Below are 23,080 nucleotides of genomic sequence, written 5' to 3'. Positions count from 1 at the left end.
TGTAACAAATCTTGTCCAACATACAAAATGCATCACTGAACACATGCAGAAATGCCAGATAGAGACAGTCTTTACATTTATATCATTCATGCTGTAGCTTTCCTTGTAGAGAAAAAGGGACACCAAAATGTTTTAATTTAAAAAAAAAAATTTTTACAACACTAATTGTAAATACAATTTACATACAACACTAGTATGAGAAGGTTGAGAGTTGGATGTAAGAGTAAATTGATTATCAGCAGTTTACCTCTGGAAAGATGAACATTGAAAACCCCGCTAATGTTTCCTCATTTTGCTTTGGGAGTAGACTTTCCCCAAAATATCTGGAAAAAAATTTATAAGCAATCCTAATCCCAACCCTAAACTCAAAGCCACCACATAAAATAAGAGTCTGGTACATGTGTAATTTTATCAACCCTGAATCAATCTTGTACTGATATCTGGTAAAGTCAAGATGTTTAACTACTGTTTTTTGGGTTTGTTGTGGTTTCTTTTTTTAACATGTCACAAACAGGAATTGGTGAACTTGCTTTTGACTGGCAAAGCTGTGTCCAATGTTTTCAACAATGTGATAGAGCTGGACTCTGGAAATGGCAATATCACAATTTTGAAAGGTATCACAAGCCGCAGTGATATTGGTTTGCTGTCTCTCTTCGAGCACTATGATGTTTGTCAGGTATGCTTTCCATTCTTCTGATTTTAATCAAAAAGGAAACAATTACATTTAAAATTGTCTTGGAGTGAGTATAGCAGCTATGAAATTATGGGTTTGATTCAGTTGCTCACTCAGAGGCATCTAGCACTGTTTTAGATGGCCCAAGGCAGAGTATGGTCTCCCTTCTGGATGCAGGTTCTGTGTCACAACTGCCACCCCTTGGTAAATGACTTGGGTAGTCTACAACATCTCAAGTCTTGCATGCCTGTGTCATTTTCTAACTGACCTCCTGAAGTGGGAGTCAGCTTACAGACTAACCCGCTCTATTTAAGTGGCTACTGTATAGATCTGTATACGTGAACCAGGACCTGGTCAGTGCAGTCATCAGAGCTGAACGCTGTTCAGCTGACTAAACATAACTGTGTTTTCTAGGCTGAGCTGAAAATTTCCCTGGACTGTATTCCCTAGATCTCCACTGATTATAGTGGGGTTGAGACACCCAGCTCACATGTGGACACCTCCAACCCAAAACGTTTGATGATTCTATATTAGTCATGTGTATATAAGCAACTGAGTCTGCAGCTGAAATCCACTCTGAGTATGCAGTTTTCCATGAGTTCCTGTGTGATGGGGAGCCAGATAGACTGAATTCTCTACTCCATGCTGTAATGGTGGTCATATTGTTTTAGCAGCAAGGAAAATAATAGACGATTAAAATAGCTGTCAATATAATGGGAATGTTCCCTTTAACATGTCTTAAAAATTAGTATTTTAATTGTAGTTATCATGAAAATTAAAAGATAGATTAAAACTTTCAAGGAAGTGTCAGCCAGTAATTTGCCTTTGGAAAAACTTGTCTAAGGATTTCACTGGTTGTCCATCAACAGACTTTGTTGTCAAGGTGGACATCTTTCCTAAAGACATGTTTTATCTTGTGTTTGATGCAAGAATATTATTTCAAAATCTCTTGCTTGTGTTAGATGCTAGATTAGATAATTGTAATGGTCCCATCTGTATTTGCAGTCAGTGCCTCTATAAAAATTTGAAAGTGATTAGCAAAGAATTTGTTTCTATTGGTCTAATATAAACGTGTGACTGAAAACAAAGCTTGATTTTAACTGTTTCCCATATGGCTAAATTCCGTTACATTTTCCTACTGCCAAATCATAATTTTTGTTATTTTAATGAACATAATCCTTTACATTATTCACAACCTTATAATAAGGCTTAAATTCAGTCAAGACAGAGTATCAGTGTATCCAAATCAGATTAATTCAGAACAAACTGGATGAAAAATAAATTAGCTTCTATGTCTGGTTCAAGCTCCTTGTCCTTTTCTATAAACAATGTAACATTTAAAACCTAAAAAAATAGTTATGCACCACTGTAGCATTTTTTTCCATTCTCTGGTGAGGAAAATGACTTCTAAGTAGCAAAATGGTAAGTGAGGTCAGTGCAGGTAAAAGTTATTTATTTCCCATCTGCCCTCTAAAAATAAAATAAAAAGTTACCCAGGGAATCAGACACTGTCCTCCACTTATTCAGCAAATTATACCATGGAGGGGGTCTGTTTCTTCTACTGCTGTGCTCTTGCATGGGAGCCGGACTGATGAGCAGTGATCTGTTTCCCAAGCCAGTGACTCTTAATCAGGTACAGAAGCTCCAGTGGACGTAGTTTCCTTTTTTTCAGTCTACACTAGTTAGGCGTCTGATGCAAATTGTCTTGCTTTTATTAAGAACATCTGCGAGCGCTCTGCATTTCAGTTCATACGTCTCAGTGCATGCTGCAATGCCTGCCTTAGGACTAGGACAAAAGTCAGATTCTGGTGGACTTCGGTCTTAAGTCTGGGGATTCTCCACTGCGGCTTCAGCGTGAGGGGCCAGATTCTGCTCTCTGTTACAAAGACATAAGTTTAGAACAATTTAGAAAAAATAAATGCCACTGAGAGTTTGCAGTAGTGGAACTGAAATAGCAATTGCCTCTAAGTCTTTCAAACTGACTCTTTTCTTCCTCTCAGTGTTTCGGTAAGTGGATTCAGCATCCAATTACATTGTGGCTATGAGGATGGTAACTGGAACCAGTCATGGAAAAGGACTGTCATTTTTGGTTGGGTGTTTTTTTTGTTTCCAGGAGTAAGAAAATCCTGAGCGTGATATATGGTGAATCATAGACATTAGAGTTGGAAAACTTCCTTTAGGTCATATCCAGCCAATCTCTCAGGGGATAATTCAGGATATCTTTATGTCCTGCTATATAGTAGTCTTTCTTTTAAAAATCTGTATCTGTGAAGTTCCTGCCTTTCTGTTCGGATGGCCATTTATTAGTTGATTGTAGTGCACATAACTGTGATCTTACCTTTTTTTCTCACACGCTGCTACTTTAAAATACGAGGAAGTGCAAATACAGATTTGCAGGTACCTGCGAATGTGGAGATTTTAATATCTACCACACAGCTTGTGCTTTGGATGTACTAATATTAAATCTGACTTCATTTACTTAGTTTCCTCCGATTATCATCCTTACTTCTAATCCAACCTGCCCCCTAAACAATTCATCCCCATCCGCTAGACGTTTGCAAGCTGATGTAACAGCTACTCCCTTTTTCATCAGCACATCCTGTCCAAAGTTTATTTTTATTGCTCTACTCTAGACTTCTTCCAACTTACCAATACATTTAGGAAGAGATATGCAAGATTCCAGGCTAGATGCAGTAAATCCACATAAAAAAGATATCTATATCATTTTATCTCCCTTGTCTAATATGTGGAGTATTTGCATATAATCCACAATTTCCTTGGCATGTCTTCTGAGTTGAAAATATCACGAGGGCATGAGAACTGAATTAATCCTTCTGTCAAATGTCAACATTACCAAATCAAAACAAAATGATCCATCCCTTTTTCCCCAGTGATTGCCTGAAGAATCCCTCTGTTGCTGATCCAGTAACCTCTTTCAGTGGATCATGCCGAATGTGTTATCTTTGCTGATTGGAAAAATGTGTGCTTCATGTAATTTGTCTGGAATTGTTAATGTCTAATCATCACTCTTATTCCTAACGTATCACCATACTCAGTATATTTTTTGTAATGTGATTACTTGTTGCAAATTGTTTCGCAATGACAGATGGATTCATTCAATCTAATTCATATGTAAACATTTAGTTTCCTAGTGAGATTCCATATTTTAATGCAAAAAAGCTAAAAGTCCAATTCTTTTACATTTCCATATGCAATTTACACATCTTTGGATTTCTTTTCTTTGTGCTAAGCCCATATTTAAGCTATATTAATTCTGTCTGACCTTACACGTTTAACTAAAAGGCCTAAATGGAGATTTTAGATTTCCTGGGATTTTGTTAGAGCTTTTAAAGCAATAGAAACTTTTCCAAAAGCCGGTCAGCCCACATAAAATCGGTGCAGGTTTTCCTCTGTGTGCAGCAGTCCAGCAGTAGTGTCATGGAAACGGAGTCGTTTCTGCAGCAGGGACAAGACCTCAGAGAAAGGAGTGAGGCACAGAAGTAGGCAGGACCAATCCTAGCAGCTGTGAGTGAGAAGTCCCTGCTTTTCACTCAGAGCCCTTGGCCTAAATGCTGTATTAAAATTGCAGGTGAAAAAACTTTGAATGATGAAATGCTCTTTTCAAGACTTATTGTGATGTTAAAAGTAGAAACAGATGGAAACAGATTCTCCTCTTATTTATACCAGATCATTAAAGAGCCTAACAGTGACAGGAAGAGAAAAATAATCTGCATTCTCATCTGAAGGATTTTAAAAGATATTACTATTATTATTGTTGCCATTATTATTATTAATAACAATATCTAGCAATTATATATTATTTCCTATTAATAGATCGGTGCTTTGTGAAAGAGGCAAGTATCATTACTATTTTACAGTGGGGGTAACAGACAAACAAAAATTGAAGTGCTTATCCCAATAAGTCATCCAGTAAGCTAGTGGCTGAACTGGGAAGAGTTAGCATGATACTGGCTGATGAATTTTGCCATCCTTCTGGAATGGTTTTTGAAACCACTTTTAGGTATGTGCTGTTGTAAATGAAGTAGTGGAAGTATTCAAGGTTACTTGTCTCTTTTGAACCTTGACTGTGATACTTCTTTGTCTTCACTGATTCTTTCCTGCTTTTAATCTGTCCTGCTATAATAGTTCAAGCTCCTATCAACTGACCTCCCAAACTCACCCTACTCTGATTCTTGACAATGTCCAAGTCTCTGCCTGAGTTTTCAGCATTTCAAGAGACTGATGCTTTTTACTTTTTGCATTTCTGGAAATGAAGAGAGACCGTGGCACTGACAAAGAAGTTACATGCTCATTTTTCCTATTTATTTTCAAAAATAGAGGGAAACATAAATAAACAGAATTTATTCATTCAAATTCCACAGATGGGAAATATTATCTTTGGTCCTTTTGATGAAACCAACACAAACTACCTACTTGAATTCTTAAATTCAGCACACATGCTTTGTCTTCTGGCACCTCACCTGTTTATTTGCCCTGTGGAATGTCCTTCCTATAACCTTCTTTGCTGGGAAGTATGTCTGCTCTACAGGCACCTTTCTCAGTCAGATGGATTGGATTTGAGCCAGGTCATTGGTGGGGTTGTGGAGGGGAGTTTTAGAAAGACGTTTTTAACCATCTTATTTAAGAAACCAACAACAAAAATATGCATGTGCAAAATGGAAATTGATGGCTGGTTTTAAATTTCCACTTATTTCTCAGTAATGGTCATGCAGTAGATACTGTGCTGTGGAAATGCATTCAGCAAGGGACCCTGCTTTTTAGGTACGACATTTGTGAGCACCACTGTGGGCAAAAACATGTGAAACATAGAAGTTTGACTGAAACAAGGCTGACAAGGCATTGGCCATTTAAAAAGTCTATTCTTCATTCCTTGTTTTTACATCTACCTTTCTAGCCTGAAACTTTCTTTAATGAAGTTGTATTGTGCTCCAACTTATCCATGGACAGTTATTTTCCCAGAGGCTATCCACTGTTGCTGGGATATTTGCATTCAATTTCTTGTCGACGCCCTTCCAGATAAAATAGAATCACATAGTTTTTATTTAAGACAATAAGAATAACAGACCTCACATGTTTAAAAGTTCTTCATGCTTTGCAAACAGACAAAACAGAAAATGATAAGTCAAATATTTTCCACATGTCTCTCTAGATTATAAATACTTGCATTTGGATCTGGATTTATCCCATTTAACTTTAGGTCCTTTATAGGCTGAAAATGCGTCAGTCCAGCCATCTCCCTTTATAGTTGATGAACAGGGGGGGTCCAAATTTCTGACAATACCCATCTCTTCCTTGTTTGATTTTACAGACAGCCAAAACCAGCCTAAGGTAGGGGCCAATCTAAGTTTAGAGGACCTAGAAATAGATGCTGAACAGTTAAGTGGACTGAATCTTGACCTACCTTTGTCACTTCTTCTGATGCAGCCCAGGATAGGGTTGGCCTTCTGGGCTGTGAGCACACATTGTTGGCTCATGTCCAGCTTTTCATCCATCAGTACACCTGAGTCCTTCTTGGCAGGGCTACTCTCAATCCATTCCCTACCCAGCCTGTATTTGTGCTTGAACTGTCCTTGTCAGTAGCATAGTTCCATATTATATTTTGTGGAAAAAGTCTGGACATGATTTGGGCAATGCTATGGGAGAGGGATGTTCCTTCTAGCAAGTCTAGACAAAGTAAAGTGTTTGGGGAGTGAAAGAAATTTTAGCCTTATGGATATAAACCATTCCATGCCACTTGACCTTACATCTAGGAAACAAATCCTGGGCCTGTTTAATCTACTAGTGTAGGAATAATGTGAGGTATCTGGAGAGCCAGAAGCCCTTGGAAGGTGATGATAGTGGGATAGAGTGGCCAGTAGTTCTGGGGAGAAGCATACCTGTAGAGACCAGCCAACACCTGGAACACAATTTGTTGTTAAAGGCAGCAGCTGATCCTCAACTAGTATTAATTGATGTAACTGAAATGAGGATTTCTCCCTTTTTATGGGAGATGAAGTTTTGACCTGCAATGTTTTTATACTCTCATTGCCTTAAAGTTCATGCCCTCACCTTCTTCTGCAAGCATTGTAACTGAAAGCTATACATGTTTGGAAAACGTTCCTATGGACCTTACTCATCTGAACAATTTGTCCTGACTTCAATAGGAGTGTTTGTGTGAGTAAGAATTGGAGTGGATGTGTGCTTTGAAACAGTTCTGTGTCTCTCTAATCTTGTTTTGTCAAATGTTGTTTGATGAAGCTTGGGTGTTACTTTAGCAGACATATGTAGGAAGAACACATTTTTAGGAGACGACTGGCTGCTCCTTTTTGGCTTTGATTTATCTGCATATTAAAATATGCGTGTTTGTGAGACTGAGTCTTTTCATCCATATCTGCCTAATCTGCCATCTCTTGTTGCATCTGCGTATTTCCCTTCTTGATAACTCCTGTTATGAGTATGTTTGTAAGCTTGTAAAAAAAATTTTGTACTTTTAAGCCAAGAGTTTACATAAAAAGAAAAACTGTTGTATAAAAGGCTGTTTTAAATAGATATTAGCAAAGTAATGAGTCAGGGAACAGTTACTTAATTAGCTAGAGACTTGTTATCTAACATCTGAAGAAATTCTTACTGGGGAAGATAATTGATTTTGTATTCATATAGCACTTCAGATAGATATAAATTCTAAATCTCAATAATAAAACCCCCACATGGTCCTTGTCACTTAGTATGCTGTTTAGACTTTTAATTACAACAGCATATATGTTAGCTCCTGCCTTGTAGCACTATATTAGATGCCATTTGCACCTGCGTGCCCATGATGAAGAACTGAGGGCTGTACTGTAGAAGCTGTATCCATGAATCTGTATCTAGAAAACATGTATGAGAATTTTATGTTAAAAGTCTTCCAGTTTCCACCAGCACCCACTGCATATGCTGAAGCATGATTTAAATTCCATAGTGGTAAAGGTAGCACTAGGCAGACATGATTTCTGTAGATTATATCACTTTCCATATTACTTATGCTAACCTCTTCAAAACTTCCTGAACTTCTAAACTAGCAAAGTTTCTTTGTTCTGTGTGTCTGTATTACAGAGACAGAAACAGATCTTATATTTCTATGCACATATATTTGCACACTCGGCTGCCATTCCTTGTTTTGCAGATTGGTAGTATACCAGCAGTGCAACATTTGTTTAGCAAGAGATACATAAACCTGGGGATAAAATAAAGATAGTTATACACACCATCCTGTACAGTAGTGATTCTGTCTACTATAAGAATAATAAGCAGAGCTGTAGTCAGAAACATGCCACTGAAAACAAAAAAAGTTTATTTTTAGTTTCCCTGAACAATTTATCAAAGACACAAACCCCAACAATTCAGTAGGGGAAAAAACAGTATTATTTTGAACTTAGAATACAGCTTTCAATGACAGGAATATAGCTAATAACAAATATCTGTTGTAGCTGAATATTAAAATCCCAGCTGGAAGAAATCGGGTTTCTTTGCTACGTTAAGCAATCAAATCACTATTTTTACTCTATGATTTTATACCCTTCAGAAGTAAATCATTAACTGATGCTCTTGCTCTAAAGCAGCAGCATGCAATAGGAGCATGGTATCTGTCTCGGAACACATTAGTGTGAGGTGAAGAAAATACTCTCTGACCTCAGGGGATGCAGGAAACTTCCATGATTCATTTTATATCAGCATATATTAAGTATCAAAACCATAAATACACTCCCCCGTTATTAAACCATATATATTTCTGCCTTAAAATACAAATTTCATGAGAAATGAGATATGAGCCTAAATATACATAAAACTAGCTTCAATCCTTTGCTGGACTTGCACTTCAAAGGCAGTAGAAAAAGCTGATTAAACTGGTCAATGGATACATATCTAGATAAAAGCAGTTACTCACAAATTCAGAGAGGTGCTGTAGTAACCCACATTTTAAATAGCTGGTAGATATAATACTTCAAATCAGTAATCAGTAGGAAAATTAATTATACCTAATTTCCTACAGAATATTTAGGATATTGATAAATAAGCATACTTTCAATATGAGGGAAAAGGGTTAGAAAAGGCATCTGGTAAAGAAACAATTGATTTTTTTCAGCTGAGACTATTTCATTTTTAAGGATAATTAATCTAAACAAGTGCTTCTGTTATTGCTTTCTTCTAGTAGCTGAAAATATTTAACATGTCTGGACTGTGAAGCTAGAACAAGATGCTAAAATGAAGGGAATGTTTTATATCCTTAATCCAAGAAAAGATTTTAGGCTCAGTTTAGTTGCGCACACAGGGGTGTCTCATGTCATCTGAGATCTGAAGATGTCTCTTGCCTGGCTTCCAGCTACTGTTGCATAGCATGGTCTCCCATTGATCTCGTGTAGTATTCCTGACCTAAACTCACGGTGGTTTTCTAGCTGTTACAGACAACAGGCTTCCTTTCTGTTCTGAACATGTGGGATACGATCTTTTTGCTGTAAGGATACTACAGCTGGATTTCATTACCTGCCTATAGCTCAACGTCAGATACTTGTTTTATGTGTTCCGTGGTTTACCAGAGCTATCCTGGTCTGCTTCATCAGCAGTAGATAACGAGCTTTTATTAATGTTTGTAGACTATAATAAATGAGTGATCTTATACATCCTATATTTTCCACAATGAATTGTTTTTTCCCCTGCCTCCTGTGATGCTCTGATGTTTTGTATCTTTCTTTTAGGTTGGTTGTTACTTGAAGACCCCTAAATACCCAATTTGGTTGGTATGCAGTGAAAGCCACTTCAGTGTGCTTTTTTGTTTGGAAAAAGATTTACTAGGTGATGGGAAAACAGAACGGAGATTTGACCTCTACTATTATGATGGCTTGGCCAACCAGGATGAAGAAATACGGTTAACGGTTGGTACGTACAACTCAGTAACTCTGCATTTCATGTCTTGAGGTGGCAACAGCGTCACGTCAGAAAGAAGAAAGCAGTAATGAATACAGTGATGGTCTCAGGCATTAAAGGTTATTTGTGTGTTTGCTAATTTCTGTAATTTGTTTTGGTGATTAATTGGAAATTAGATTTCACAAGGAAATTTTGAGGATAAGCTCTTGAACTGGTTAAAAGTGAGCATGTGCTACTAGATACAAACTCATAAATCTTTCAGTGACCCTGATTTCCAAGGAACAGATTGTGATCTGGCCTATTCATGCTCCCAGGACTATAAATCCTATTTAACTACTCCCATTCTCCTTCACGTCTTCTCACATCTTTTCTACAGGCAGAAAGTGCAAGTGTCCTGTTCCTCAACTCTGCATGGTTGTAGTAAAATGAGCAGAGGGGTGAGGAAATATTAAATCCTTGCTTCCAAAACCAGGTACTTCAGAAGATGACAGTAATCTGCTAACAAGGTCTAGTCTTTTACCTGTTTGTAAGCATACCTGGAAACACAAGCATGCAAAAGATCTTCCAACTTGTTACACACATTCTTTCAGGAAACAATGCTAAATTATGCAGCTTTTACAGTAATTACATTTCTCCAACTGGAAGGCACTTGGACAAGAAGTATTCTGATGCTTAGAAAGCTCCTACTTATTGCCATATTAAGACATTCTTGACCACTAAATTCCTATTTGCTAATAATATCTTACTTATCTTTTGTTTTCTTTCCTTCAATATATTTATACAATCTAATCAAATTCCTTCTCAATCTTAAGGAGCCACTCTATTGTAGTCCTCTCTTTAAAAATAAGACGCCTGTATTCCTCATTTGCACCTATATTCTGGTTCTTGGACAGGATAAGTTATACATGGGTGTTGTACGTTCTACTTGAGCTCATGCGGCAAAGCTTTTTGTATGGGAGTTCTGGGGGCTTTAGCATCTCACAAGATTTGGTAGTGAATTCAGTCATCTTTCTGCCGGTTATTTATCCTCTTATTTTAATTAAAATCCCTATTGCTCCTCAAAGACTAAACTGGTGTTGTGGGGTAGATATCTTTGTTGATGTGGCTATAGCCTCTTCGAGGGATATGTCCTCATAAATCTTCTGTTATCTGTGAAATTCTGCAAAAGGCTGTAAAATGCAAATAATTTCATCATTCCAGGGAAATGTTTTCCTGGTTCAGTAATTCTTTGTAATTCTTTGTTAGGTCTGGAGAAAAACTGAAATTACTTTACATCCCAAAGGTAATATTGAACATACATCTAAACCATGAATACAGTACCAGATGGAAACTTGAGAATGCTAAGTATTGCTGGTATTTCCATTGTGGAAATAGCAACAAGCTGTGATGGTTAGGCAGTGTTTACCTAGAGATACAACACGAGATCCTGGGTGCTGCACAGCCACATCTCACTGGTGTTGGTGAGCAAAGTTGTTTGCTTTTCATTAGCAAGAAGGTGAATTCCTTGAAATGGGAATCTTGTTTATAATTAGGAAGATTATGATCAAGGTCACATTTCAGGCAATCTTGAAGAAATTACATAGGGCAAGAAAGGTAAAAAAGCCAGAAAGAAAGAGTAGAATTACATTTTGGGGGTAATAGCAATTGCCACTTTATACTGAGAATTTGCCCTGCTTCTCCTAATCATGACCATTTGCCAAAATGTAGACAATGAATATGAAGTTCCTTCCTAAAAGCAGGCAATGCGTGCTTTTGAGTTCAATGCACTATCCTAAATAGATGAAGGCTTTTTAATCCTTTCCATTGGGGTAGAAGTTTATAACAGGCAGAGAAAGTACCTCTCGAGCCCCCTTTAGGTACTGGAAGGCTGCAATAAGGTCTCCCCCTAGCCTTCTCTTCTCCAGTCTGAACAACCCCAACTCTCTCTGCCTTTCTTCATAGAAGAGGTATTCCATCCCTCTGATAATTTTTGTGGCCCTCAATGGAAGAGTGTAATGTCAATGTGCCTTGTTCCAAATAAGTTACATGAAACGCTTTAACACAATTTGTTAGTTAATTAACTTAGGTAAATGTTCCTACCTGCTCCTGTAAGGTACACCTTCAGTGACACTTTTTTTCCTATTTGTTTGTATGAAAAACCTCCATTCAAACATATTGGTTGGACGAGCTCAGGTCTAAAAATGACAAAATTCAGCAAGTTGGCAATGAGTGGGAAAGGCATCTGTGCCATATGCCTATACTGCTACCAGTACTATGGTCAGGACAGTAGTTGTTGCTTCTTACTATGAGAAGATCCAGAACATCAGTTTTAAGAATTCCTAGAAGGATCCAAATCCTACTGGAGACCTCCAACAAACCATTATAAACTCTTCAAAATTAGTATAAAAGGCCCTTTGAAACTTAAAAGGTTCCTGTGAACCTCTAAGTTCCTGAGGATCTAGGAGAAAACTGCCAGTACATTATGTACTTTAAAATATTGTCTATTTCATACTATTCTATCCCTTACAGTCATTCAGTTTTCTGCGTGTATTTATACCGATAAGATCAACAGACAAGGGACAGCCAGGTTCCCTCTGTGACCTGAAGAAGCCAGATATATCTGAGACTAGAAGCTCTGAATGTAAGAGCAATTGCTTCCCATCCTGTCTACATCAGTATCACTGAAGCAGACCCATATCCCACACCTGTCTTGGCACCTTTTGTTGCTCACAACCTACCCATTGGCTGGATGATGGACAGAAAAGAAGAAAAAGAAAAAACCCTAATCTGCTGCAATTTAAAATGCTTTACTCCAAAACAGGAAACAGCTGAGCAGACTGACATCCAAGCTGGTTGCAGGATGTTTTCTCTCTGGGAAGTTCAGCGACTACTTTCACTGTTGACAGATCTGGTGTCTGAGACACTGACCTCTCTGTTTTCCTGAGAATAGTGCAATTGCCTCTGCACCCCGAAGGAATGCTCACGGCCTGTGGTAACTCTCTTCTATCCAACACAACATCGTCTTCTCTTGCCTGTGCATCGCTTTCTCAACAGTCAAGGGACAATCTTCTTTCCCAGGGTGAAAGAATCTTAACTCAGTTTGGACTGGACTTGGGGTTTCTTTTTCAAGTGTAGGATTACTGCTGTCCTTATAGTATTTCAGTAATAAAAATTGGGGGTTTTTAGTAATTATAACATCAATTGCAAAATAAAAGCCTCATGACAGCCCTCCAGCATATTCTTTCACCTTCTAATCCATGCTTTCCCCCGAAACCATCTCTATATTAGCAAACTAACTTGGATCAGGGTGTGAATCTGAACACTGTCCCACGATCATCCTTACTGTTTAATAGTCAGCACAATTCTGGGCAAGTTTCTGGCCCAGAACAACTACTACTGGCACAGTCTGGGGATCATTCCCAAGAGCATTTGCATTCGGTCATCCTCATTCAGCCTTTAGCCTGCCATCACATGAACAGGCAGTAAACCATTAGCTGAAAGGGTTCAAGAAGTGACAAATCAGTGAGTGCCAGACTGTCCACTCTACAATCTGCTATAAAGCCCACGCTAATTGCAAAGAGCCATAGTCGTGGTATCTACTCTGAGCATTCCTGGCCCTGTCTGTGGCCACTCTGTTCAGATGTTGTGAACAAGGGCATGAGATAGTATTCAAGTCCCAGCACTGCTCACCTTCCAGGGTATTTCAATCCAAAGTGGATACGTGTCTTTTGTGGGCTAGGAGATTCACAGTATGAGTGGTAGTCTGTTGCTTCCATGGGTGGAGTTGCTAGAAGCTACTGCAGTATTCTGTATGAGTAGAAATATACTCCAGCCACTAATAATATCTGATATCTCTCTGCAGACACAACTCAGATGTGCGCTGAAGATAAAGAAAATGATCTTACTCCTCCACTTGAGCACTGTATTAGGACAAAGTAAGTGAAACTACAGTTTTTCCTACAGATATATTCAGTTATTGATATAAATAATGTATGTAAGGCTGGAATGTGGTAAAAAAATATTGCAGCAAGTTGTCTTGCAAAATTACTGCTTAAAAATCAGAAAGGATCTGGATAGGCCAGGCTGTGATAATATGTATTACACATTTAATTGTGTGTTATTGTAGTTAACATCAAAGTCGCTAAGATGTTCACTTCATTCTTAGAGGAACGTTCATTACATTATCAGGAGCTGACTGAGTCAAATTCAGTTTGAGAGCACAATTTGTTTTCAATAGATCTAAATTTAGATTCCCAAAATTGATTGATTCCTATTGTACAGGTATAATGAGAAAAGGAGAAAATTTCTTCCATGTTCATCAGTATTTTCTGAAAAATATAATTGCACTGGGGGACTTGGGTACCATTCCTGATGCAGGAAGCCCTGTGCTCAACGGTCTCAGATTTGTCAAACTTTCCATGTGTCTATGGGCAGCACAGAGTTTCTCAAGATTATGAAACATGGTGTTTTGTGAAGTCATTCCTAACAGTTCTTAGGTCATATTCTATCCTTAAATACAAGACTAGTTCCTGTCACGTTAAGATTTTCATGGTCATTTTGAGATCTGTATGATACTAAATTATAGACTTTTAAGCAATTTGTCCAAGTCATATGGAAGTTAATGAGAATATTTTCAGTTTAGTGAGACATGAAAAAAAAAATTGGAGACATTTAACTGGGTATAAAAATCAGCTTTATATCAACTCCATCAGCAGGACTTTGAAAGCTGCTATCTGAATATCTTTGGAGCAAGAAGTGAAAGCCTCATTGTCAAAGACCGTAACATTTCTTAAATCACCAAGCCAAGCAGCTTCACATTTCCCTTGTAATTTCCCTCCTCTGCTTGCCATGATTTGTCCCGAAAAAAGACACACAAAAAAAAAAAAAGCACAATGGCTGCCAAATAGTGTGTTCATGCACAGCTGCCATTATAAAGGTACAGAAAAGCAGAAGAGGCATCCTGTAACACAACACTGGTGACATTAGGCCAGGCTCCCTGCACATATAGATTGTATTGATTCCTCTGTTCCAGTGACATATAAGCATGACTACAAACTAAAATAAATCATATGTAGCCTCAGAAACCCACACATTAGGGGTGAATAATGCTCTTTGAACATCTTCCATTCCTGGCATTGTATCAAAGTTATACGGTTTTAGTAATGGTGATGTTTGTTTATTTTAAATTCCCTGCTTTAATGTACTGGAGAAGTAAATTACCAGCAAATTCCAGTGTCGATTTGTTTTGTTTGTACCATTCTCAGGACTGTCTGATTTACCCTGATCAGCCTGGCTCCTTGTTTTCAGTATTCTCCATTTGCTTTGAGCATATTTATTTAAGCATGGCCTTTCTGCTAAAGGTTTTTCATGTTAAATTTTTCCATTTTGTTTTAAGAACTTTTTATTCCAACTATGAGATACTATAAAAGGAAAAGTAAAAACAAACTAAACTAACTAATATTTTAACAAATTGGAGGATAAAAAAGAAATGTTTTCTATCATACAACCATGGAAAAAATCTGCTAAACTGATTTTTAGTAAAGCAAGCAAAGAGACGTTACTTATTTTGACCAAGCATTCATAATGAAGGTCCTAATCAATCCTTTCTTATAAAAAAATCCAGGATAGTTTCTCAGGCACTGTGGAGAATTTCACAGTTTGAACAATCAGAACTGAGAAGATTAACTGTTGTTCCCAAATGTTGATTGGGGTTTTTCCTTTCATTCACATGACTCAGTTCTGGTTTAATCCATGAATAGCCTTACCCATTGTTAACCCCAATACCTGAACACCATAGTCCTGTAGTGTATTGAGTTCTATGCCTAACATCTGTCTGCTCTTTGTTTTCTTGTCCTCTCCCAAAGGGAAAACTGCATATGTAATAGACAATTTCTGTATTTAGGTTTTTTCATTATTATTATTATCAGAGGAGAAGGGTTGTTTTGCTTCTGCAGGAGGAGGATGCTCATGTTTTTAGTCCCTATTCTACAAAATGTCAGAAGAGCGAGATTTGAGTTTAAATCAGGCAACACTTCAGATGGCTGGAATGACTAGTCACCAACGGGTATTGCTTTCACCGTCAGGCTCCCAACCAAAGAGTCAGTGCAAGTACATGTGCTTTTACTGTGGCTTTCAGCCCTAGACATCTGTAGAAGCAGTCAGATTCTGACCAAGAGATGTCTGGAATGTGCATCCCTGGGTTGTTTGGGAGATGCCGTGCAGACGTCTTATCCCATTCTTCCTTGAAGAATACTCTTATATCACAGTCACGATCCTCGGCGTCTCTCTGCACTGGCGGAAATAACATCTGTTAGCTCTGCCTGAGGGGAATAAAACTTTGATCTGATATTATAATCTGAATTCAGCAGTATATTTTGTTAACCCTCTAGGATCAGCTTTCCTCTGTGGTAGTGGGGCTGTATGATACATTAGTTCATCTCTTTGGCTTTAAAGTGAGACATCCAGTGGAAATTTAGTGGATAAGAGGAGAGGAGAGCGTGGGCATCCTGAATTATTGGTGTGCTCTAAAACAATACCAAATGATTAATACAGGAGATACTCTGAATGTTATTCCAGACTGAGCATTGTTCAGGGCCTGAACCGGTTCCTTTTGGATTCCCGTTAACTCCATGACCCTTGGGTGAGGTTGTAGTTGAACCAGATGGGTCAAATGTAGTTTTCATATTGCTAATCTGATAAATTATAACTGAATCAGCAGCTAGAATCTGGGTTCCATTTGAGTTACATTGTGGCAGGATAGTTTGGGGACATGATCACACTGCACTGTCCAGACAGTTTGGTTTCTGTCTGTGAAGAAAAGATTTGTTCAGCACCTGTGAGTGAGGTTCTTCATTATTTGACACATTTTCTTGTGCAGATTCAATATGTGAAAAACGTTTTGAAGCTGACTCCATAGGAGCAAACAGACAAGGACTGATTTTCAGTCTACAAACAGCTGAAAAAAAATGGTTTGAAAATAAACACAGGAGATAAGGCTCGTTATGAACGTTACCTTCAGTCCTGCGTCAGAATATCATCTTCTCTTTAAGCTCTTTTTTGAAAGCTTGTTTTAAAAAAGGCACGTTACTCACTGCATAGCGATTAGCAACATCTTAAGCCATAACAGGAAAAATGGAATCAACACATTAGTATTTTCACAGAGTAAAGCGTCGTCTCCCAGCAGATTTCGTTCAGTGTCTTTTTGCCTCTGTGGGGCCTCTTTGGATCCCTCTCAAAGCTTTAATCATTCAGGTGAGACAGAAAATGGTGCCTTGGGAAGACTGTACACAAAGATAAAAGACGATTTGATGACATTACCAGAAAAATCCAGTGGGGACGGAAGGTGGTGATTTTACTTCCCACTTGCATTTGGTTGTCCTGGGGGTGAGGTGATATTCTGAACCTCTGGCAGAGACAGCTCTTGACACTGGCAAATACCAGACTAGGTCAAACATATTCTGAATAGACCAACTAGAACATATTCTGATTTTAGCTTAAGATGTGAGGTGTCACTGTTATGTATTCCTACTAAGCCCTGGGATGAGGACATTCTTTCTGCGTTTTTTTTTTTTTTATTTTTTCATCAAAATAAAAAAAAGAAGGAAAAATTTCACAACAGCCCTCAGATGGTCACTTCCTTTGAGACTTTGCACTGAATACTGCATGAATTCAGCTTTTGGTTTTGTTTTACACTTAATTGACTTGCTCAGTGAAAGGACTGAGCTGCCATACCCCTGCTGACACATCCTTTCCTCGGTAACAGAAAGAATGTGGCACTCTGGCAACTCACTGTTGTCTCCACCCCCTCACCAATGCCTTACTATTGTTCACATGCTCTCTGGGACAGATTTTCAAACAGGGTCTAAATACTTGACACTGGGAATGCAATAGTTTAGTTCCAGAAGATCTGGACCATGATCTTGCAAACATGAGAAATACCACGGACAAGGGTGCAATGAATGACTCTGACTGTACAGTAAGGTGACTCACTTCAACCCAGTGAGGTCACTGGAGAGCATCATCTGATTTCACTGAGTCTTGGTTCAGGCCTTTGTTAGACTGAGACTGAAGCACTTGGAAGCACTCTGAAGACTGAGAGACTGAGCATTCTGATTATATAGGATTAATTCTTGTACCCAGCTTGGGGATTCCCTCCAGTCTTTGCAAAACCAAGGCACTTGTTCTGAATCAGCTGCTGATGTGGACTCTCTATTGCATAGAAGAGACTGGAGGAAGGGTAAGGAGACTGACCTCCAAACCTGGGCACCTAAAATTAGGGGGCACAAGTACTTCGCTCCCCTTCCCTTTCCCTTTGAAGAGATGTGATTAGTTACCCCAAGTGAGTCCATCTTAAACTCCTTAAGGTTCATTGGGTGACCGAGGGGTGTTGGGTTACCTTTCCAATGACCTGATTAACTGATGGATGTAAACCAATTGCTTTCATTTCTAGGTGGCAAGGAGCTGTTATTGACTGGAATGGCACAGAACCAATCTTGTGACTGACCTGACCTGCACTTTATTTGTAAAGACAAAAAGGAAGTGACTGAATTAGCACATTCCCATTCCCACCAATACAGGAAATAGGACAAGAGTTGTGCAGTTTACGATGAGGAAGAATGACATGGTTTGCAGGCTGGAAGAGTTTCACCTCAATCACCTTGTGCTTCAGATATTTTGCTTATAATATAAACAACACTTACGTAAATTCCTTGTCGCTGCCTTTAACATCCAGCTTCTGAGAGCAGACTGAGTTTCCACCACCCAATCAAGGTTACAGATGAAGCAGTGAAGTTGCCAATGTCCCCTTGAGGTCTGTTTCTGGATCCACTCTGTATCCTGCAATTGTTTCAAAACATTTGATGAAAGATGCTGAACACAGATTTCTGTCACTATACATGCCTTCTCTGTACTGCCTAGTTCTTTGCCTACAAAACTCCATTGCAAGTATAAAATATCATGCAAGAAATATATATTTACTCCTTTACCTGATATTAGTAAGTCTCATTTTGCACTGAGCAAATTGGTAACCGTATGGGCTTTTCAGATAAAGCCAAACCTATACAAAGTTCTTGTTGTGTCACACAATTTGCAGTAAGGATTGTGGTTTTGTGTTACTAAAATCATAATAATAGTATGTGTCTTATACTGGGTGCAGCTGGTGTGTAACAGTGCCTCACGCTGATGTAGCTCATTTTTCTTTCTGGATGAGAAATAGCTATATCAGGATCTTTACATTCATACCATTGTAACTACTTATGCACTAGGGGTTATTTACACCAAAGTAATAGGTAAGATCTGTGGTTTGCTTCTTCATAATCACAAGAAAGCAGAAGAGCTGTTAGGTTTGAAATTTAAATGGTGCCTATCTGTGATAGGTACCGTTTTTCATGATTAAATAAAGTGCATGTACTGAAATGAGGTACTGTGGAGATGTATCACAAGGTACAGAAACAGCAGTTTGCATTCTGAAATGAATTCTTTAAGTGATATATTTTGGCAACATTTTACCAAAATTGGAACAAGTTGCTTAACTGAAGATCAGAAAAAAGGCCTTGGAAAAAAGGTAGATACATTTTTTTTTCTACATTTATTCCTCTCTCTCGTGAATATTTCATGAGAGTTTAATAAAGAACTTCTACTTTCTGATATTTATAAGAGCACCTTCTTTCCCAGTCAGTATGCAAACTCTTCTGAGTCCTGATAAACTAAATCAATTTCCAACAAAAATTCAACTCCTACTGTGTGTAGTGTGGAGCTACCAAACTGACTATGCAAATACAAATCTCGGGGAATTAGCACTTGAGCTAGTTTTGGAAACCAATCTGAATATAAGCCATAACAGAGCACCAGAAAGGTTTAGGTAGTGTTTGAATGAACATCTGTCTCCCACTTTGCTTCCCATTCACATCAAACTACCTATATGCAGTGAAGCATGTCAGAGTTTCAGTTATTTTAATTTTATTTAATTCAGTGTAATGTAATTTGTATAGTTTAGATCAGATAGGCAATTTTCTTTAAACTGTGAGTTTAAGATCTCCCATTCAGCCTCTGAGGCATAGACAACATCAGATCTGAGCTCATTCCTGACTCTGCTACAGGGACGTTACCTGGCCTTTGGCAAACCCTTTCATCTTTGGTACATAGGGATAGGTTTGGACTGTCAGCTATAGGTGGACTCACTACTGCCTTAAAGATATGCTCATCATCCGTACTTCAAGTGCTCCAGTTTCCCAGGAAGAGCTTGCCTTTGTGTGAACTTCAATGTTTCTGGGAATGGGAGATCACAAACAGTCAAAGATCTCAGATCCAAAGCCTTTGTTCCTCTTGAAATTTCTGTGAACTATAATCCACACTTTGTTTCATGAAGCAAATATAGTTTGATTTTCCTACCTACCTCACAGGGCATCTATAATGTAAAATAAGATTTTTTGCATAATGCATTTGGACAGAAGATAGCGTGGAGATGAAAAATGGGGGAAAATTTTTGGAACCAGGTTTAACAAAAAATTCCTTTCTGGGTTTTTCAGTCTAGTAAGCCTACATCATTTACTTTAAAGCACTGCTTTATTGTCAGTTAGGAGATAACCTTCCACACCCTGATAGAAGAGCGGCAAAGATAAGTGTTCATCTGGGGAAGGAGGGAGCTGCCTTGTGACAGGCCATATTTCATCTGACTAAACTATGGATGCCTACAGTGCAGACGTGTTCAGAGGAGCTGCAGAGGAGAGGAGATATCAGGGTGTGCTGTATCTTTGCTTTAGGATGAGAACTGTGCTCCAGACTGCAAGATGATGAGTATAAAGGGAGCCCAAGAGGACTGCAGTATAAAGGGAGCCCAAGAGGATTGCCTCAAATGGATTTCACCCATGAAGATGTAAGGATTTTTCAGGGTATAAGAAAAAGTATATATTAGTGAAAATGGCTTGGAAATAGATTCTGTTTAGTGGTTTATCCTGGAGGGTAAATGAAGATGAGGAGAGGCCCTGAACTCTGAGCCTTTTTCTAAAACAGGCTGCAAAGAACTTTGAGGCTCCTTCATCACTGGTTATGGAGAGTATTTTTGTTGAAACTTAACTTCTGTGACACCAGAACCTCAGTGAGACAGATCTTTCTTACCTATTATCTGTCATTGTATCCACATATATTTGTTCTGCAAAGCCCGTTGTCCATCTGTCATCTATTTAAGATGAATAACTCCAGATTCACCTGTGCTCTCACTTGCAAAGACAGATATAAAGCACTTGAACCACTTCACCAAACCATCACCGAACGACCAAGCTGGAGCACTCAGAACCTCAGCATTGCTATGCTCTTGCCACCATCCTTGTTCCTGGAGCCTAAAAGCAGTATCTTCCTTCAACAGGGTTCAGTGGCAGTGTCCTTACTAGGCAAGAGAGATGGCTCTTGAGGTTTGCAAGGGCATCCTACCATAAGGAAGAAATGTGCAACCAGAACATTTATTTAGATCTAGTTCTTCTCAGAAAAATGCCAGAGCATTACCTCCATCACTGTCTGCATCAAGAAGACAACTTTGCATACTTTTATTCAGTATAAAGCACCGGAATTTATTTCCCTTAAGACATTACAGGGCTTTTTGAGTCAATCAGACAAGGCAATGCAAAATGTTATATGGCAATGCAAAAACCTTTGCACAGATCTGTGCAGAATCATATCCTGTTCCAGCAGCATGCATCTATTTTTTTTTAAATTATGTTTTCCTCTTCATTGTTTCTCATTTTCTTTTTCATTGCCCAATGAATGTGGCTTCCTGAAATGAACAAAACAGCGACTGCTTGATAACTGAGAATTAAAAGACACCGGTGACATTGGTTGTTGGTCTGCATGATGTCTTAATTTCATTCTCTTTTCTTCTGTGGCATAAAAAAATACACCCTCTCCTGAAAGCTGACCCCTTAGCTAACAACAAACATGGCATATTGCATATGTAGATGAATATGTAAGCAGAGGTACTGTTTTGGTAAGGTGTCATGTATGTCACCTTTGTACAAAAATTATATTTAACTTTGTCTTGTACAGAATGTCCCACACAAATAAAACATTTAAAGCAATGGTAATAGTAAAAGCCCAGATTTCCTCCTCATTTTTTTAATAATTCATTTGCTAGTGAAAATTAATCTGGGTGATTGGATTATAAATATTTCAAAGGCCTCATCGGGTCAGTGGAATAAGAACGAGAAGTTAGGCCTCCTCTGCTGTGAGAGGAACCGTAGCACAACCAGAGTGGGATAAAGTAGCCCACGCTGACCTCGGTACTGTTACACCTAGGCAGCTACAGATGCTTAAACCAACTAGTCTGAAGCTAGTTTAAAGGGTGAGGTACTATCTGGTTCCATGTACGCATGTCCACCATGTTCTGTTTGAAAGCTACCCAAGCGGTAGTGAAAACTGCAAAGGTCTCATTACCTGTCGTCGTTTAGGCTGATATGAGTCTGATCAAAATCAGAGCAGAGGCAGTCACGCTGCAGAGTTTTATTGGAAGTCTGGGCAGGATGGGCATGGGCACACACTGAGTAAGTTTCTTACCCATTTGCTGGTCTACTCCACAGCAGAAAAAAAAAAAAAATTATTATTATAGCAGCAACAATCACTTGTGAAAAACTCATCATTGTGCATAAAATTCAGCCTTAATTTGATGAACCTGCTGGTGTTTGTTTTTCTATGTATCTGCCCTTGTTATGCCGGTCAAATCTGGGAAAACTTTGAGATATGATGACTGACTAATCATGAATGAATCTCTGCTGTCACTGTGTGGTTTGTTCCCAGGTAGAGCAAAAACTGAGAACTGAAGTCTGTTGTTTTCAAGCCTTCACTTTTCTGAGGCAGATTTCTTTTTGGTTTTGTTCCTAATATATCTAATGGGCTAATTTGAAATGACAGGAAATGTTCACTTCAGAAATCAGAGGAAAGCTGAAGAGCTTGGAAAAATGACACAGCCATAAGCCAAGTTTTTCAGAAGGGATTAAGTGGTTTAGGGGCTCTGAAGATTCCATTGCTGAAACTGAAGTACTTGAAGAAGGCACAGTTTTCTGATGGGGCTGGGAGCTCCATTAAATCACTGTTTTCTGAAAATGTTGGTACCAATTTTTTGAAGGAGTAAAATAATGAGTTCTTCAGAGTGCCTGTATGATTTGGGCTATGATTACAAAAATGCAATGTGATACAAAACATAGTTTTACATTATTTTGGTAACTTTTATTTTCCTGTCCCAGGGTAAGTTTACTATGGAGGAAACTGCCCTGAATTGTTTCATATTGACCACGCCTGGAATATGGGCAGTTATTGTGGAGTAGGTGATAAAAAGTTAGCCCACACCAAAGTCTGTCTTGTAATAATTTGTCTCTGCAGTTCATGTTTGTAGAAAAGTAAAACAAAAATCAAGAACCAACGCCTTTATGACTGATGTGCATTTTTTTTTTCTATTCATCAATAAGATCATGTAGGAAACAAGGGAGTTTTCTTCACGGAAAGAAAATGATTGCTCTTCCATGTCAGTATAATCCAGGGCCC

The 23,080-nt window shown here is 38.4% G+C and overlaps 1 protein-coding gene across 1 annotated transcript in view; it reads left to right on the top strand.

Moving 5' to 3' along the window:
• MINDY4 (MINDY lysine 48 deubiquitinase 4) overlaps positions 1-18,080 on the top strand; it is a 75,283-nt gene extending 57,203 nt beyond the window's left edge. Inside the window, exons 15-18 of the mRNA XM_009644063.2 lie at positions 515-676; positions 9,406-9,586; positions 13,416-13,488; positions 18,003-18,080. Coding sequence (XP_009642358.1) covers positions 515-676; positions 9,406-9,586; positions 13,416-13,488; positions 18,003-18,051 — 465 coding nt within the window. The 3' untranslated portion in view covers positions 18,052-18,080. The remainder of the gene's footprint in view (positions 1-514; positions 677-9,405; positions 9,587-13,415; positions 13,489-18,002) is intronic.
• The last annotated feature ends 5,000 nt before the right edge of the window (positions 18,081-23,080 follow it).

This window comes from Egretta garzetta, unplaced genomic scaffold (assembly GCF_000687185.1).
Source record: "Egretta garzetta isolate BGI_Z169 unplaced genomic scaffold, ASM68718v1 scaffold117, whole genome shotgun sequence".
NCBI classification, from domain to species: Eukaryota; Metazoa; Chordata; class Aves; order Pelecaniformes; family Ardeidae; genus Egretta; species Egretta garzetta.
This window is presented reverse-complemented; position numbering and strand designations above follow the sequence as displayed.